At 38.0% G+C, this 18846-nt stretch overlaps 1 protein-coding gene across 1 annotated transcript in view; it reads right to left on the bottom strand.

Annotated features, from left to right (window-relative positions):
- Positions 1 to 6196: 6196 nt before the first annotated feature.
- The window catches only part of plxna1b (plexin A1b), a 165978-nt gene continuing 153328 nt past the window's right edge, over positions 6197 to 18846 (bottom strand). The window contains exons 25-32 of the mRNA XM_079840050.1: positions 17262 to 17421; positions 16989 to 17092; positions 16122 to 16218; positions 13130 to 13320; positions 8938 to 9107; positions 8634 to 8846; positions 6920 to 7070; positions 6197 to 6826 (exon numbers count right to left, since the gene is read on the bottom strand). Coding sequence (XP_079696176.1) covers positions 6731 to 6826; positions 6920 to 7070; positions 8634 to 8846; positions 8938 to 9107; positions 13130 to 13320; positions 16122 to 16218; positions 16989 to 17092; positions 17262 to 17421 — 1182 coding nt within the window. The 3' untranslated portion in view covers positions 6197 to 6730. The remainder of the gene's footprint in view (positions 6827 to 6919; positions 7071 to 8633; positions 8847 to 8937; positions 9108 to 13129; positions 13321 to 16121; positions 16219 to 16988; positions 17093 to 17261; positions 17422 to 18846) is intronic.

Here is an 18846-nt window from a genome sequence, read left to right as displayed (position 1 = left end):
TTAAATAACATTTGTTTTGGAGATTTTTTTTTTTTGGACAATTAAACTGGTTGGCAACACCCTGGCGTAATCTCACGTTATCAGAGGGTTTGTCCTAGCTTGGATGCCAGCCGAACTTAGCCCCACCCACAACATTTGAGGTCGGGAAGTTCAGTCTGGACTTGATCCGTTGTGAAGCAACTATACTCGAACCAGAGCTTTTCGGACCAATCAAATTGTCAGGACGGGCTTTATACAATGATGGACAGATGATCAACAGTAACGCAATCATCACGTCACCAAAGAGCGCTTGGGTTGAATTTGTTCTAATCCTAAACGGAGAACTTGTTCGTATATGCATTCACCTTTACTATTTCTCTCAGAAATGATGATCGTGTTGGTTAGTACTCTGTGTATCCTTAAATAATTTGTACAACACCGGCAAAGATCGTTTACACTCATCTTCTTCTTCTACTTCTTCCAGTGTGCGTGCAGTTGAGTTCTGTTGACAACCATGCGTCGCTCCGTCGCTCTGATTGGTTGTAGGTCTATCCAAATGAGTGCAGAGGCATTTTCTTTCCTGGTTCAGTTGACACACGCCTCATAATCACAGCCAGACTCATATTCTGACTAGAACTGAGTATGACGACGTCAGGTTAGGTTGTCTAGCAACTGATGAATATAGCAAACTGTGGTCTGACCAGCATTTAGCCAAGTGCTGCTGAAGGGCAAAAGATTGAGGTAACAGGTCAACTACTGTAACTGTTTAGTAAGAAAAATATCCATAAAGCATAAAATATCTAGCCTCCGCCAGACCGCCTTCCGTATTCAAGTGACACAGAAAGTGTAACGCCTCTCGCAGTGCAAAACGCTCTAGTGATACGTTGCCCCAGTTCCAATTTTTCCATTTGTTGAATACTGAAGGCGATCTGGCAACGGCTAGGTATTTTATACTTAGATATAGATATCTCAGCAGTGTGGGTGCCGTTGGGATGTTCACTAACAGTATATCATTGTTCACGAAACCAAAACCCTTTTTACCCCTAATTGAAAAATGAAAAAGAACTTAACCGTGAGTAAATCAGGACATTATGGGAAGTCTTCCAGAGCTGAGTCGCTGTCGTCAGGATGAAGGTGAGGGAGAACAGGTGCTACTGAACCCTGCAGAGCCGCCTGGCCCATGACTGAAGCACCCTGGGTCTGTTTCCATCAGACACACACACACCTGTGAGATCTCCTCACCTGAGCAGCAGAGGGGCGGGAAGTGTCCTGCGTCCCGCTGGAGCTGGAGGTGACGGAGGGACAGGCAGAAAACCTGTAATTCTGTAATTAACAGAACTTAGTTAAAATGTGCTTTTCACACTTACACCCACACAAGGCCAGAAATAATTACATCTAAAAGCTAGCTGAAATTTAATACATGTAGAAACACTGAAAAAACAACACTGCCACTGACATCTACTAATTAGGAAGCTTTTCCTGTGTTTATTTCAAAACTTTCTAGCACAGTTATGAGAACTTTGCAACCTTTCGAGGAATAGTTAATCTAATAATAAGCAAATTGTTATATTTACTCACAAACCTCTGATTTTCTTTCTTTGGTGGAAAAAACATACTGGGGGAAAAAGTCCAGAGCGTTTTTTTTCATAATATAAGCTAAAAGTGACAGGAAAATATCATAACAGTAGTCTATATTATAAAAAGCACTGATTAATACATATCAAACTTTGACTAATAAAGATTTTTCCGTGGTTTGCAAGCCAATGCATTGCAGCGCTCACTCCTGGCGTCCGTTAAACGGAAGACGCTTCTCCAAGTTCAAATCATTTCAATTTTGCCGCGGGCCGCAACCCTCGAGGAGTCAGCCAATCATCATCAGCCAGTTCAAATGACGTGTTATTATTTGAACGCTGCAACGCCCCAATGCGAAAAACAACAAGAGACATTAAAGAGAGACAATATGATGTTTCATTTATTTGATCAATGTCTCCTTTTCTCTTTTCTGAGCTGTTCTAGGCTCAAATAAATGTAATTTGCGCTCACAGTATAAAGGTGACCAGATTTCTGAAATGGAAACTGGGGACATTTCCTATTTGAGTGGTGAAAATATCACTAAAATCTCATTTGTTATTATCTTTTAAATAAAAAACAGGGACAATGCATTTTTGAACGTTTTTTGTTGTTGTTGTGGGCTCCCTATATTATTATTAACATTAATGATTATTATGATTTAGTTTGATTATTAGGATTTTTGGTCTGGATTTAATACAATTCAACGCACCCGCAAAAACAAAACAAAAACAATGAAAACAGTTAACCATTGTAAATAACAAGCAGTTCAAAACATATTATATGACTATAAACACATTACAAAAATAAAACAATTATTTAACACATATTTTTACATTTTATAATTGTATTTAATATTTTAATTTTCACAAGTTTATATATAAATTACTTATTTTTACTTCAAATGTTTTGTTACGTTTGTGGTTGAAAATAACTTTTACTATCCTTAATTGGTCTTGTTATTTAGCATTTTAGGCTTATTTTAAGCAGAAAGTATGTGTATTCTGCACATGTATTTGTTGTGAGTGTAATTGTTTAATTTGTTTAGGTGTTTTATAGTTAAGATGTGTGGTAATCACTGCTTTGCGACTGAGGAACTGTTCGGGACAAAACAACCCCTCCCCGTTGAGGCTGTTATAAAGCACATACAAAATATATTAATTAATTTTAACATGAATAGTTAGTATGTTACTACCTTTAAAGCGATAATGTTTATTTTGATATTTGACGCTAATGGCGCTTTGCTCTCGGTTACGTTCTCCATGAAGCAGAAACGGCACGTGCACGACCAAGTAGAGTCAGAGTATCTCACAGCGCCATCTGCTGGTGAAAATAATCACTACACGATTGCTCCTATAACTAGCAGCTACTGTATGTTGGTTGGGTGCTTTTTTTGCAATATATCTGCGGGTTGTTTTGAACGAGCTGTAAAACATTTCCGGGACAGCTCCAGTCCGGGACAGAACACCAAAAAACGGGAGTCTGGTCACCCTATCCTTGCACACCAAGTCTGAAAATGATCCGAAATGCTGTCAATCACACTGCCTCCAAAACCTTTGTAGTCATAACAATAATAAAAAAAAATCTGCGTTTTTTCGCATCCAAGTTTATTTGACAATACTTTTTTTAGGATGACGATTGACGAATACGAAAAAAACGCATAAGAAATTATCAGACTTTTACAGTGTGAGGACCTGCACTTCAGGCGAGTCATATCAGGGTTATTACAGTAAATTAAAACAAAAACAAATTTTACTTGAAAAGTTTAACTGAAGTAAAATACATTTTTTTAAACTTTTTCAGCTAGTTTATAAGGCAATATTTCTCATTTTAAAAATATTAATAAAACCTATAATAGTATCAGATATAAACAGTCATGTTATGGTTCTTTTTCATGTTTGGAGTTCGACTATTTTGAAGGGATTTCATGGTACTAAACAATATTAACTTTTAAGTTATGTACTTTTTCTATTTAAAATAGTACAATATATTTTATTTTTATACTATTTTTTAATGAATGCCGCATTTAAGATAAAATAGAGCAAATCAATTTAAAATCCACAGAATTGGGGCAGATAGGTGCCATCTGGTGTCAGTGGTGGAAAGAAAGAAAATCCCGTATATCATCTAGATGCCTGTATACCTCTACATATAAATACATAAACAGGGCAAAAATGCAATTTTTCAGACATTATTAGTTTTGCATTTGGATATATACTGGATTTATATAAAGATATACATTTTTTTTTTTTTTTTTAAATGTTGATCTGGAGTGTCGGTTTTTGCATTATTAATCAAAATTCCTATGTGTGTGCATACTTTTGTGTGTGTGTGTGTGTGTGTGTGTGTTTATTTTGCACTTTGTTTAAGTTCATCCCCTGTGTTTTTTAAATTGACATCATACAGGTTCAACAGAAATTATTAAAAATCCCTGATCTAAAAAGATCAAGTTTTGACCCTCAGAAAGACAGAAGGAAAATCAGGTTTTTTTTCAAAAACATGTTTAATCTCTCCTTGATGCCAGTTTATTTACAAGTAGTAAATCTGCCAAATAAAATAAAAATATTTACACATGAACATATACCAGTGACAGTCTGAGTCCTGAATCATAGTTGTTCAAAGGTCTTTTTTTCAGTTTCACCACCAACACAAACTGTCTAACTTCATCTCTCCATCTTTGTTCAGGTCAGAAGGACAGATACTTCATTTTTTTCAGAAATGAAGCAAAGGAGGGATGAGGTTAGAGTTTCTGTATTGCATGTCATCAAGGTGGACCTTCACGGAGATCTGGAGTTAAAGAGCAGATTCATGAGAAGTGTAGAAGCCATTACAGGAACATATAAAAGAAGAGCAGAGAACACTTGAGAAGCACCAGTTTAGACACATTTCAATCTAAGAAACACAAAGACAGGAATCAAAATATAAATAAATTAAAACACAATGTGATTATTTTACATGTGATTTGGAATTCGGGTGTAAACATTGAAAGTCCCTGGGAAGAAGAACCTCAAGACAAAGATCATCAGCAAAGTCCAGCAAACTGACCGCAGCAGTTCTCTGGTCAAGAACTGATCAACTCAAGAGCGGAAGGAAGATCCTGAGATGTTTTGAACTCATTTTAAAGCATGTGAAGTCAAACCAGACTGATTAGAAGGTCAACGGCCCGTCACACTGAACAAAAACTACTTCAACACAAATTCAGTCGGTCGTAACCAACCGTGAGTTTGTGTGATAGATTCGTTTTGCAAAGTGCAGACGGGCACCATCTCACTAACAGCACAAGGTTATTGCATGGAGATTATGTAGAGCAGATTTTAATGTCTGTCAAAGCAAACCTGTTGAGCGAGGAGTTAACATTTTTCAGCTTTTAGTCTCCGGGTAAGAATGAATGATGTCACTAACTTTAGTTACAACCATGAAAATAAACTGCTTTAGAGGTTTGTTCACACCAGGAATGATAACTTTAATCATACAACTTTGGCGGATTGTAACGGCTCAGAGGAAATATATAAGATATCAGAAGATATCAGAAGTGCATGCTTAGAATATACAACGTTATTGTCCATTGGTGTGGATGCTAATATAGTTATCGTCCTTGGTGTGAACATGCTTTTAGACTGATATTTTGGTGAAATCAGCCTTAAAGACCCCATGAAATGGCCTGTCATGTGCGGACATATTTACAAAAAGGACTCAAAACCTTTGTCCAAATACTTTTAAACAGCTAATAGCTTTTATTTTAGACATTTTAGTTGCATGTTATTGAAGACATTTTTTGGTCTGGTTTCCTTGAAGAGGAACTGCAATTTTTAAATGCTAAACCTATTTAATTTGGTCATTTTTTATGAGTATATCAGCGTATGATGCACTAGTAGACATGTTGATCTCACAGGGTCTTTAAGTTGAATCTGATGAGAGAAACTGGCCAAAACAACTTCAGAGGAGACTCATCGAGAACATGGAAGATTGAATAAACTAGAACAATATTTCACCACTGAAAACGATGATCTCTTTTTCTGTGTCCATTTAAAATTTCATACCTGGTCGTACCACTTTAAAGCGTTATGAAGCCATAAACATTCACTCATGAATGACGGATCTCAGGTTCAAGAGGAACGTATCAAAACAAAAGCAGCTCTTCACACATGAAAGTGTTCGATGAAACCAGAGCGATCGAGTGAATGAGGATTGCTCAGGTCCGTCTCACTAAAGACAAAAGGCCGTTTCTCTTTTCTGATCACGGAGGCTGAAGACCTGATGAACGAGCGTCTCCTCCCTCCGTATCGACACGCCACAGAAACACTGACTCATGGATCTGAAACAATTGACTCGGCCTCCTTTTCACTCATTTATTTGAGCTCAGTCTCAGTAAACGTAGTGATTTTTCCAGAAGATGAACCTGCTGAAACACCAGGAGGATGATCGAGTGTAATGATCAGAGCGCACACGCACGAAAAGAGAATCCGTCCTGTAGCGTCTGATGAAACGGTAATTAAAGCTGCGCAGTTCAGTCAAAATGAAAAAAATGTGTCATTTTTGGAAGAATTCTCTCCTGTCGTCATTTTTTTTTTCACTGTAAAACAATCAGAGCACATTCCTACTTCACAAACCTTTTTCAGCATTAAACAACATTCAAATAAAACATGGCACAAGACAAGATTTTTATTCATATTTTTGTCATTTTTTTCCTTCTTTTTGTCATTGTGTAATGTCAAATTCACCTTCGCCAACGCTACTGTACGTAAAGGAAAAATCAGACGCACCATTGCGCTTGCCCGACCGTAAACGGGACATTGTGTACATGAGAGATGGAGGCAGTTGCTCGTTGATTCTGTAAACTGTGCAAATTCAGCAGAAACACAAGTGGCAAAGAGAGCAGAGGGGAAGTCGATATAATTTGTACAAAACAATAAAACATAGTAAACACGCAATCGGTGTCCTTTGATCCGCCGCGATCATTGGCTCGTGACACAGTCACATGACTTCATTAGAGGTCCCAAACGTCCTCATTGTCTCTTCAAAACGGGAAAGGGCGTCTTTGTCCGTGTTGTGTGAAAACGTCCACCGCACTCGACAACAAATCATCCAAAAACAACGCCAAAAAAAAATCTACACCACCTACATTCAGCGTTGTGGTTTTGTCCTTGTGTAAAAACACACCAACTGACTTTGAGAGTCCCGATCAGCTGGAAAGAGCCATCGTGTCAATCACCTGCTCCAGTTTCGACCTCAATCTCTGCCGACGGGACTGTTCATCCCTCTCCAGCGCCGACAGGATCTACACAAGCAGAACGAGAAAAAAAACAATGAATACATGACAACGAGAGCGCAGACGGTCCGCATTGAGGCTTGAGCTGTTTGTCCTACTCACCTCGTCCTTGTATTTGGTGATGTAGGAGAAGATTTCGTGCAGCGCGCTCATGCTGTTGAACTGACTTAAATGCAGACGCGACTGTTCAGCCAGATACGCGCTCATATCCTGATCGCTGATCGCAGGCATCCGCGAGATATCAGAGTAATACCTGCACAACACACACACACACACACACACACACACACACACACACACACACACACACACACACAACACACACACACACACAACACACACAACACACACAACACACACAACACACACAACACACACAACACACACACACACACACACACACACACACACACACACACACACACACACACACACACACACACACACACACACACACACACACACACACACACACACACACACACACACACACACACACACACACACAGCAGTTTAACACAACCAGATCACAGCAAAACATATTTCTGCTGTATATCTGCTGTAACACACTAAAAGCTTCAGAGATCAAAGTGTCATATTCTACACTTTAGAGCATGTTATTTATTGTATGTTCAAATATAACATCAGCATTTCTAGTTTTACAGTTTAGTTTAAATAAATGGAAGTATGAAGGTTGTTTTGTGGTAGTACGTTTACATAGTAGGAATGGACGATATACACAACTACTGTTCAAAAGTTTGGGGTCAGTATGGTTTAAGATATTTTTCTTTGTATAAAAATCCAAATATATGTACACTTTTATTCAGCAATGATGCTCTAAATTGTTCAAAAGTGACAGTAAAGACATTTATAATGTTACAAAAGGTTTCTATTTTAAATTAATATTATTTCTATTCATTAAAAGGATTGCGAAAGATAAAATGTATCACGGTTTGCACAGAAATCTGCTTTCATCATTGATAATAATCAGAAATGTTTCTTGAGCAGCAAATCATCATATTAGAATGATTTCTGAAGGATCATGTGACACTGAAGACTGGAGTAATGATGCTGGAAGTTCAGCTTTGATCACAGGAATAAATTACATTTGACGATATATTCACATAAAAAACAGCTATTTTACATTGTAATAATATTTCACAGTTTTACTGTATTTTTGAAATGCTCCAATCTTTTGAACAGTAGTGTAAACCAATTATATCTCAATATTTTCAGCTTTTGATGACATTCAACACACAAACTATTTAAATGTAAGAACTAAAATATCTTATTTAATAGCTTAAATAGTCAAGGCATGTTTTTTTAATGGTTTTTCACTATATAAATAAAAGGGGGCATAATATTTAATCATTGTACTGATATAACAATACATTGTGATAAACAGAAATATTTACTGCATATGTTTTTGCAAATAAATTCCTGACTTCTGTGAAATTTTTTGAGTTATGCCAGAAATTGTTAATTCATAAATTGTTAATTCTAAATTATGAATTGATCCATTCAAACAGACAATTTGAATTGAATCATGTAACTGAATCAAACTTACCAACTCAACTAATGCTATTTTAGCTACGGCAGTATAAGTCAGAGATGCTATTAAAAGATCTGACGTAATGCAAAACTATAGGAAAGTCTTGCAATATCTACAATGTAGCTTAATTGCACATGAATATATTGTGATTATGCGATACATCATCCAGCATGTGTCATGGTAGCATTTAGCTTTTGAAGTCTAAACTTTTTCTCTTATTTCAAAAGATCAAGAAACACTGAAGTGAACATGCCCGTGTCGTACCTCTCCACCCAGTTCTTGTAGTTAGGGATGTCTTTAGCGTAGAGCAGCTTGTTGGAGGGCGAGTCTTTGCCCAGCTTGTGTTCTGACGTGGAGCAGGAGTCCATGAAGGTCTGAGCCACCACAGACAGACACGCGTCTGTAATGCTGTTCTTATGAATGTCGAACACAAACTGAGGGTTCTTGATCACGTTCACCCAGAACCTCAACGGCAAACTGCAGAGGAGAAGCCACATTAGAATACAAAAAGAGAGGAGGTAAAGATGCTTTCAATGAGCTCCTCGATTTCCAGAACACACACACTCACCAGTTGCTCTTCCACGTGTGCCTGACGTCGGGGTCTGAAATCACGTGTCTGTCGGCCTGCTCGTCTAAGAAGTCGAACATGTATTTGATGGCCAGAGGAAGCGCGCTGCCCCGGTGGGCCGTACTGAAGATGGTCTCAAACAGGTCATCTACAAACTTCTGCAGTGTACCCTGTGAGAGACGGTCAATCAATCAGCTGCTGTTTTGGGGGATTTAATACAGTAAATAACATTTGATTTAAACCGGTTTACATGTAAAATCCATACTGTCATTTTGTAAGCTTAAATGTTAAACTGATAAATTGTTAACCTTTATAAAGATAAACATGCACAGACATCATTTTGGTTATCAAATCAGTTCTCAGCAATACATTCTAAACACATTCTGCACTGTAAAACAAATTTTCTAACCAATATTTCCTAAATCACAATTCTGTCAGGCTCACTATCGTCAAAGTGATAGACAATTAGCATATCGTTTAGATTGGCGGTATGGTTCTGTTCCTAGCAGGGAGAGCAGTGATAAACCCCCCTAGGGTAAACAGAACAGAAGCAACGATGTATTGCAGATAGCATTAATGTCAATATTAAAATGTACAACATAATTCGGGAATTTATTCTGATTCAGGGGGAATCAGACTGCCAAATCCTGACTGACGAGAGGAGGAGCTGGGGATGGAGGAGGGTAACTAGCTCTGGAGAAACGTGATAGTACTGAAGGAGCTTATATGCATGCTGTGATAGGCGTCATATTCCTACAGGTAGACGTGATCAGCTGACAGTCAGCTGATGCGAGCTTGAATAACGTGACCTCTCAGAACTAACGCTATACGCTGGATTTTTGTAAACATATACAATTATTCAATGCAAATTTTACATTGTAAATTAATCAGCTGGTGTTTTGGTGATTTTCTGCTTGTAAATGATGTTTGTGCATCTTTACTGTAAATAATATTTGATTTGATATATGTCTTTGAAGCTATCGAAAACTGATTTACATATAAAATCCATACTGTAAAAATGTCACTTTGTAGACAAGAAAAAGTACAATTCTTCAATGTAAAATGTTAACCTTTGTAAAGATAATTCTACAGCTTTTTGTGAGCACAGATAATTTCAGTTATCAAATCAGTTAACTCATTGTTGTAAAGACAAACGTACAAATCTATTTTTTGTAAATATGAAAATGTAAAATTCTTCAATGCAAACCTAAATGTGTAAAGATTCTAAATGAATCAGCTGGTGTTGTTGGCTTTTAAAGGGCATCTTTCTTTACAGTAAGTAACATCTGATTGAATAAATATACATTTGAAGCTATTGAAAACATTTACAGGTAAATTCTATGTGGTAAAAATGTCTTACTTATTTATCTTAATTGTCTTAAGTTATTTTCTTACATGTAAAGATAAACATGATTAAAATTACTGATTTAAAATCTTTTAAAAATGATGACATAAATAATGAAATGATCTAAAAAATTGCAAGCACAAATTTTGGCTATCATATCAGTTATCATGATATGAATTCTAAATAAATTCTATAATATTTTAAAGACAAACATATACAAATATATTTCATAAAATTAAGTTTTTTTAAACATAGAAAAGGACAATTCATCAATGCAAACTTTACATTTGTATATTTGTAAGCATAAACATGTAAAATTCTAAATGAATCAGCTGGTATTTTTGTGATTTTCTTGCTTGTAAAGAGTGTTTGTACATCTTTATTTACAGTAAATATCTATAAAGGATTAGTTCACCTTAAAATGAAAATTTCCTGATCATAAATGGTTCATGTCTTTCTTTCTTCTGTGGAAAAGAAATGAAGTTTTTTGAGGAAAACATTTCAGGATTTTTCTCCACACTATGGACTTCAATGGCAACCAAAATGTTGAAAGTTCAAATCAATGCAGTTTCAAAGGAAGGGCTTCAGAGGCTCTTCACGATCCCAGCTGAGGAATAGGGTCTTATCTACTGAAACCATCTGTCATTTTTTTTTAACCTAAATTGCTCATCTTGCGCTGCTCTGCGACATGCCAAGGATTGCGCAATCACGTCGGAAATGTCACACTAGATGTAAGCGTAAGTACCACCCAAGCAAACATGCGAAGACTAAGGGTGCACTCACACTAGGCGATCTGAACCGTGCCCAAGTGCGTTGACCCCCAAAGTCTGGTTCGGTTGACTAGTGCGAGTGCTCCGTACCGTGCCTGGACGGGGTTCGTTTAGTAGATCGTTCTTTTCAGTAGATAAGACCCTATTCCTCAGCTGGGATCGTGAAGAGCCTCTGAAGCCCTTCCTTTGAAACTGCATTGATTTGGACCTTCAACATTTTGGTTGCCATTGAGGTCCATTGTGTGGAGAAAAATCTTGAAAGGTTTTCCTCAAAAAACTTATTTTCCCCTGAAGAAACAAAGACATGAACATCTTGGATGGCATGGGGGTAAATTATCAGGAAATTTTTATTTCGAAGTGAACTAATCCTTTAATTGATTTGATATTCTGTTATCTAATGCAGTGACATTCAGACATTTCTAAGTGTGACTTGATTACAGCTGCTGTAGACTCTGGTGCACGCGTTCTTGAGCACTCCGGAGCTGCTGGGAAATGCAGCTGAGATTTCTGTGTACTGTCAGACGGAGACGGGAGCACAGGATGGATAAAGACCTAGTTTTTCCCAAACCGCTCAATAAGCAAAGGTCATTGGTCTAATTAAGATACAGTTCTCCATGAGAGTGGGACCACTGGTAAATGTTAATGAGCAACTAGTCATTCACACACAAAGGTCAACACTAACTGTCTGAGGACTTCAGCTAAGAAAATCAGACGTGCTTCAAAAGTGAGGCAATTAGTTTGAATGTGTGTGTGTGTGTGTGTTTGTCAAGACGGTGAATATTAGTGACAGATTTCACTGTACTAAACAGAACAATACAGTACATGATAGTGATTTTCACTGACAGTGTTGTTATAGTTAACTAAAACTATTAAAAAACGTTTTCAGTAATTGAAATAAAATCTAAATACAAGATGAAAAACTTGAATGAAATTTGAATTAAAATTTGAACTCAAATAAGTTGTGAAGTACCAAAATTACTAAAACTAGAAAAAATGAATAAGACCAAACATAAATATTAAAAAACACAATTAAAAAGAAACTAAAGCACCAAAAAAAGTATTACTAAAACTTGAAAACATATAAAAATGAAAGCTAATTAAAATTAGGAATAAATACTGTAAGTGTATTACAAGAAATTACAACAAAATTTAATGAAATCAATTTTATGATGGTTAATTTTCTAAAATAAGACATCCTCAATGATGTATGCGACCTTCGAAATGAGACCGCTCATAAAATACTAAAATATTTTCAGAATGGTATACTACGTACAGTACTATATCTACAAGTAAGTATGCAATATGTGCAAATCTATATGCACAATACCCAGATGATCAACTACATTTGAAGTATACAACAGAACACTGTATCCCACAATGCATCAATCCTCGACTCAACCATCCATTTCAAGTCTGACAAACAAAAGATTTATAATGAGTGATTTTTATTGATGTCATCTGTTATTTTGAAGAATATGCTGCTTTTTCAATAGCCTAGAAATATAGACACACCCTAGCGGCAGCAAATGTTATTTGTAGCCAGGGTCGTCTAGCAACTCTCCGTTGGCTTGCGAGCTGGGAAAATCAAACTCTGGTCAGGCCAATCACATCGTGTATAGAGTCGGTGGGCGGGCTTAACATAATGACGGCAGAGTTGAGGCGGTTGAAACTCTGCTACTTGAAAACAATGAAGCTGGCAAACAGCCTTTCGAATCGGCTTTGGCCGCAACTCTGGAAAACAAAGCTTTTCTTTGAGAAAAGAACAAAGAACGGGACTGAAGTCATTCTTAAAAAAGGATGATGTGTTTGTTAAATTGAGTGAGTAGTGCATGTGTTCACACTGAAAATTCCAAACTGAAGAAGTGCACTTTAATACCCGGATGATGCACTTAATTAACCGGAAAAGCACCGTTCATGCACTCGACTGTCACAGATTTTATTACGTAGCGGAGGGGGAGGAGCTATCAGACTCCAATGATGAATGACCAAATAACCGTATAAAGTTCACACACTACACATTTGAGCGCATAAGTGCATAGTGTGTGATTTGGGACACGACTCATGTCTCTCCTCTCACCTTGGTAGCCAGCAGGCGTGTCAGGTAGATCTCGGAGACCATCTTGCTGCCGCGGTCGCCCTCCCTCTGGTCCATGTGGTCGTGGTTCTTCACCAGGTGCCAGAGTTTGGTTCCGCTCTCCAGGTCTGGCGTGATCATGGGCGTCCGCGAGCGAAGGCTGTCGGGACTGCTGGCGGTTCTTAGCATGCTCTCTGTTGAGACAAAGTGAGATGAGAAATGACTTTAATTACATTTAGCGGTTTGTCTTCTCTTTAGTAACTTCATGAGAAGCTTTTGTTCTGAAAAAAAAAAATGCATGCAAACAGTACAACTGAAGAGAAACTGGACTGGAGAGAAGTTATAAATTAAGAGTGAAATACAGAGGGAGTGACACAGTCCAAAACAATATTGCCTAGTGACAAAAACCGTGTGATAAATCAAAATTGGGCAGAGAGTAAAAACTGTTTCTTTTCTCTCTCTTCCTCCCTCACTGCCAAACACAGATTCTGGATTTGATATCCATCATTTCCAGTCTGTCTGAAGCTCTGGACCGCTGTGTTCTTCCCACTGAGGACCAGAGCTTTAAGATACACAGCAACAACACAAACACAACACTGCCGTGCAGAGCAAAACCATGCTGGAGAAAAACATACAAATAAAGAAAGACTGTTCGGAATAAAATAGGCTACTGTGGTAATGCTTACTGCATTATTAATTCTGTATACTACCTATTTTTAGACATAAGTGAAAAAAGATATAATTTTTGCTATTTTAATTAATTTCTGTGTACAAAACTCAGACATTAACATTTATGCTGATTACTTCCAGTTTGCTACACTAGCAATGGAATATTGCCTTGGAAACTAGTACAGAAACGGAAATAAATAAGGGATAATTGACAATGGGCCATTGAATTATTAGAAAATAATTCATTTCACATCAGGTGTACATTATTTTCTAATAATTTAATGGTCCGGAGTCAATCATTCCGCTTATACTATGGTTACCACACCTCAAGACATTGGTCACATGATGTATTGCAAGACATTTGTCAGGTTTTTGTCCTTAAAACGCTCTTGAGCGCAGGACTAATTTCTTACCCATCTAATAGCAAGCCTCTGTTGCTAACTCAAAAACATAATTTTAGAGAGGTTTGTGCAATTGTACAGCAGACTAAGGCAGTTATTAATGCAGTTATCAGAGAGATTAAGCGTGTGAATTATCAGCATGTTTCTACTGTAAGTTTATCTACTCAAGAATAGCGCTGTTATTACCTCACTAGTGAGAAATGTCATGTAGTTTTAAGTTGCTAAACTATTTTACTGATAAAATCATCAGAGCAGTGCTGACAATACGTTTCTGTGCGAGTGTGTGTCTGTACTTTGTGTGTGTGTTTGAGTGGGAGAAAGAGAGTATGTGCTGTCCGTACATAATGAAATGTAATTTTGTGGCAAAAAACATTGAAATAATTTGTTGTTTTTATCCTATTGTTTACTATATTTATTTGCTTGTTCAGTGTCGTTGTGGGTTTTGGTTAATCTGCTGTTGTTGGCTGTAAAGACATTTGAAATAACTGAAATCATTTGGAGAAGTGATATGGCACTGTACTGTGGTCAGGACCTGCCTGGAACTACTTTAGCTGTGCGTTTCCTTAGAGATAATGGCACACCTTAGAACGTTCGTCAACCAATCAGATTCAAGCATTCAACAGCCCCGCTGTAAATAAGTTAAGTTGAAGGGCCCTATTTTAACAATCTGAGCGCATGATCTGAAGCACATGGCGCAGGTGCACTTAGGGCGTGCCTGAATCCACTTTTGCTAGTTTAAAAAAAAAAAAAAAGAGTCGGTGCGCCAAGCGTATGGTCCAAAAGGGCTGTACCTCGTCTTTTAACGAGTCATGTGTGTGGTCGGGGCGAAACATGCAATAAACCAATCAGAGTCTCATCTCCCATTCCCTTTAAGAACCAGTTGCGCTTGCACCATGGTGGATTCGCTATTTACATGGCGGAATATAGACACTCTCAACCTGACGAGTCAGTTTAAATACATGTGTGCATTGCCACGATTGGTTAAATAAGTAGCCGATTTCATTCTTCATTACTGCAAATAGGTAATTCTGAAACATGCAATGACTATCCATTATGACGTAGGCATTTTTATCTTTAGGTACACAATAATAATCTTTTACATTGTAATACTTTTATTTTTAATTTTTGGCATGTTTGTGTGCTGCTGTATGTGTAATAGCACGTTGTGCTCCCACCTATAGACGCGCATATTACAAATGTGCCCTTTACATAACACAAAAATACTGCGCTATTGATTTTAGACCAGGATTCAGTTGGTCAATGGAGCAGTCGTTTTCAGTTCCTCAAATAGCAATGCGCCAACAATGCACCTGAACACACCTGGTTTTCAGACCAGCACGCCCATGGGGGAACAAATGGGCACGAGTGCATTTGCTATTTAAACAACGTGGCACTGGACGTGAAAATGATAACTGTGTTGGGTTGAAACTAGCAAAAAACATTTGCATTGTGCCTGGCGCCGCATTGCGCCTGGTGTATGATAGGGCCTGAAGTATTAAAAAAAAAAACGAATACAATTTACAAAAGCACTTAAAAAATGACAAACTTAAAAACTGAAAGTATAAAATAAAAGCTATACACTGGGCCTTATTCACATCAGCGCCTTCTTTGATTTTGAACAGGAATGAAAGAGGGGCTGACATGTGGGTTGTACTGTTATTTCATGTGTTTTTGGATTGTTCTGCTGACGAAACAATCCAAAATACCATTCAGAGAAATTTTCGTGGACAAAAAAACTCAAATATGAGCTGTAAAAAATGATAAGTGATCTAGGAGCTTTATACAGCGTTTTACAGCAGATGCCATTGAAAACACGGTAAGTGTGTCCCTCACAGCCTGGTCTGTGGTCTATGTAAGATCAGGTTTAGTCCACTGTGGGATGCAGTGTGCTCTGATTTTATACTGCACTAGAGAGACTCTCTCACCGTATCTGCTGAGGGATTTGGTGAACGTCGAGGAGTTGGAGATGTTGTAGGCGGAGTTTTGTTTTGGGACCAATGCGATCGCTGACCCATCTGTTACCTAGACAACAGAGAGAGAGAGACAGATTGACACTGATGCTGACTATTACTGACCAAATACATCAGACAATCAACACTGGCTAATATCTGCATCAATCTGATCACGCTCGTGAAAACATGAAAAAGTAAAACTCTTCCATGAAAACTTGTAAAGATTCTAAATTCTAGAGCTTTTTTGAGACTTGGAATTAGATTCATCACATCAGACCAATAAATTCAACATTTTAAAACTGAGATTTCGTAAAGATGAACATGTGCAAATCTAGTTTGTAAAAAGTAAAATTTTGTAAACATGTAAATGTGCAATTCTTCAATGTAAAATTTGTACATTTGCAAATATGTAAAATTCTAGAGCTTTTTCGACTTATGTTGCTCATTATATCAGTTATAAGCCATAAATTAATCAATTCTATATTGTAACGTTTTGCAAAGATGAACAAGTCATTATAATTTTATAAAGATTTAAAATTCTTCTGTTCATTTGTAAAGATAAACATAAAAAATCTAGAGTTTTTCTAGAGTCATCAGCCATAACAAGAATAATGTCCAGTTATTAATATCTATATCAGTGCATCTCTACTGATCAACACTGCTTTTGTGGTTATGTTTTGTGAAGTGTTGCTATGGTTACCTGACCGTGCGCTATGTGTTAAAATGCTTCAATTGTTACCAAGTAACCTGCTGAGGTGTTGCCATGGTTACTGGGCAGCGGGGTGTAGAGGTGTTGCCATAGTAACCTGGCAGAAGATGTGCAGAGGCCGCCGCGGTTACCTGATAGTGTGCCAGTGTGTTGAGACGTTTCCAGTCGTTGTCGATCTTAGTGGTGACGTCCTCGTCCTGGAGAATGATGCGAGCCATGCGACCCTGCCGCCACTCTGATCAGAGAAACACACGAGCAAAAAAATCATTCTATGTACAGCTAATCGACACATTTAGCTGGATATTCATGATCAGTTGCTGGTGGGGTTAAAGTCAACCTGGTTGAGCACCTTGTTGATAGACTACATTTCTAACAACAATGATTTCCAGTGCTCATTTTCATACCGAGGTCCATGTCTCCGACTTTCGGCCGCTGCGAGTACGGAGTGCCTTTAAACACGGCGTCCAGCAGTTTCTCTTTGACCTGTGTGATGGTGTCGCAGTTCAGGCATTTAACGGTGACCTCTGCGCCGTTCTCATTCTCTGGGTTAATGCAGTGCAGCGTCTGAGACCACAGCAAACACAACAGAGTATTAAATACAAATCTGAAACAAGCTGAATACAATTACAGTGTTCAAAGTGCCCCTATTATGCTATTTTAAAGGTGCCCAATTTTGTTTTGGCGTCTCTTACAATAGGTTTACATGCAATCAAAGTAAAAAAAAAACACTTTCATTTTCTCATTTTATACTGTACATTGCTAGCCTGGATGCCAGACGAATTTAGCCCCGCCCACAACATTTGAGGTCGGGCAGTTCGGTCTGGACTTGATCCGTTGTGAAGCAACTATTCCCAAACAGGAGCTGTTCGGACCAATGAAATCGTCAGGGCGGGTTTTATACGATGATGGACAGATGATCAATAGTAACGTAATCATCCACTTCACCAAAAAGCGCTTGGGTTGAACGGAGAAGTTGTTCGTATATGCATTCACCTTTACTATTTCTCTCAGAAATGATGATCGTGTTGGTAAGTACTCTGTGTATCCTTAAATAATTTTTTACAACACCGGCAAAGATCGTTTACACTCATCTTCTTCTTCTACTTCTTCCAGTGTGCGTGCTGCAGGGGATTGCCAAGTTTTCACAACAAATCCCGCCCAATTGGTACTCAAAACTAGTGCGTGGGGGGGGGAGTAAAATATGTTTTTTTGGCAGGATTGCCTGCTAAAATTCGCATTCCTGGGTCTAAATATCACATAATTGGGGTCGCTTCAACCTGCGGACATGTAAAAACTTGGCAACACGGTGCAGTTGAGTTCTGTTGACATTTGACAACTAACGTAATGCGTCGCTCCGTTGCTCTGATTGGTTGTAGGTCTATTGAGGTCTTTCCTGGTTCGGTTGAAACACACCCCATAATCACAACCCAACGGAGCAGTATCAGACTCATATTCTGACTAGAATTGAGTATGACAACGTCAGGCTAGTACATTGCAGTATCACAGTTTCTGAAATGGTTTAATCAAGGATTCGGTCTCTCTAAACCCCGCCTTTCTGAGAGCTGCTCTGCTCTGATTGGTCAGATGGCCCAGTCTGTTGTGATTGGTCAGAAACCAAATGCTCATTATCATATCTGAATCTCAGCTCTTCATACATAGCTGCATCTCATTTCGAAGGCTGTGTCGTCCAGAGGTCACATTTGAAGGCTGCATACGTCATCAAGGGTGTCTTATTTAAGAAAAGTAACCGTAATAAAACTGACTGTTATTCCTCGTGAGGTGTAAAATACTGTAATTTCTTTTTTACTTTGCAATCTAACGGTTACTTTTCTTAAATGAGAACGCCTCGATGACGTATGCAGCCTTCGAAATGAGATGCAGCAACAGTGATGCGAACAGTAACGATGGCGTGGGTTTTACCGTATCAATCTCATCAAAGTGGATTTGCTTTGGCAGCAGAAAACAGCGTCTTCTCCACATGAACAACAC

Source organism: Gobio gobio (assembly GCF_949357685.1).
Source record: "Gobio gobio genome assembly, chromosome: 17".
Classification (NCBI taxonomy): Eukaryota; Metazoa; Chordata; class Actinopteri; order Cypriniformes; family Gobionidae; genus Gobio; species Gobio gobio.
Note: the sequence above shows the minus strand (reverse complement) of the source record. Positions and strands in the feature narration are given on the sequence as shown.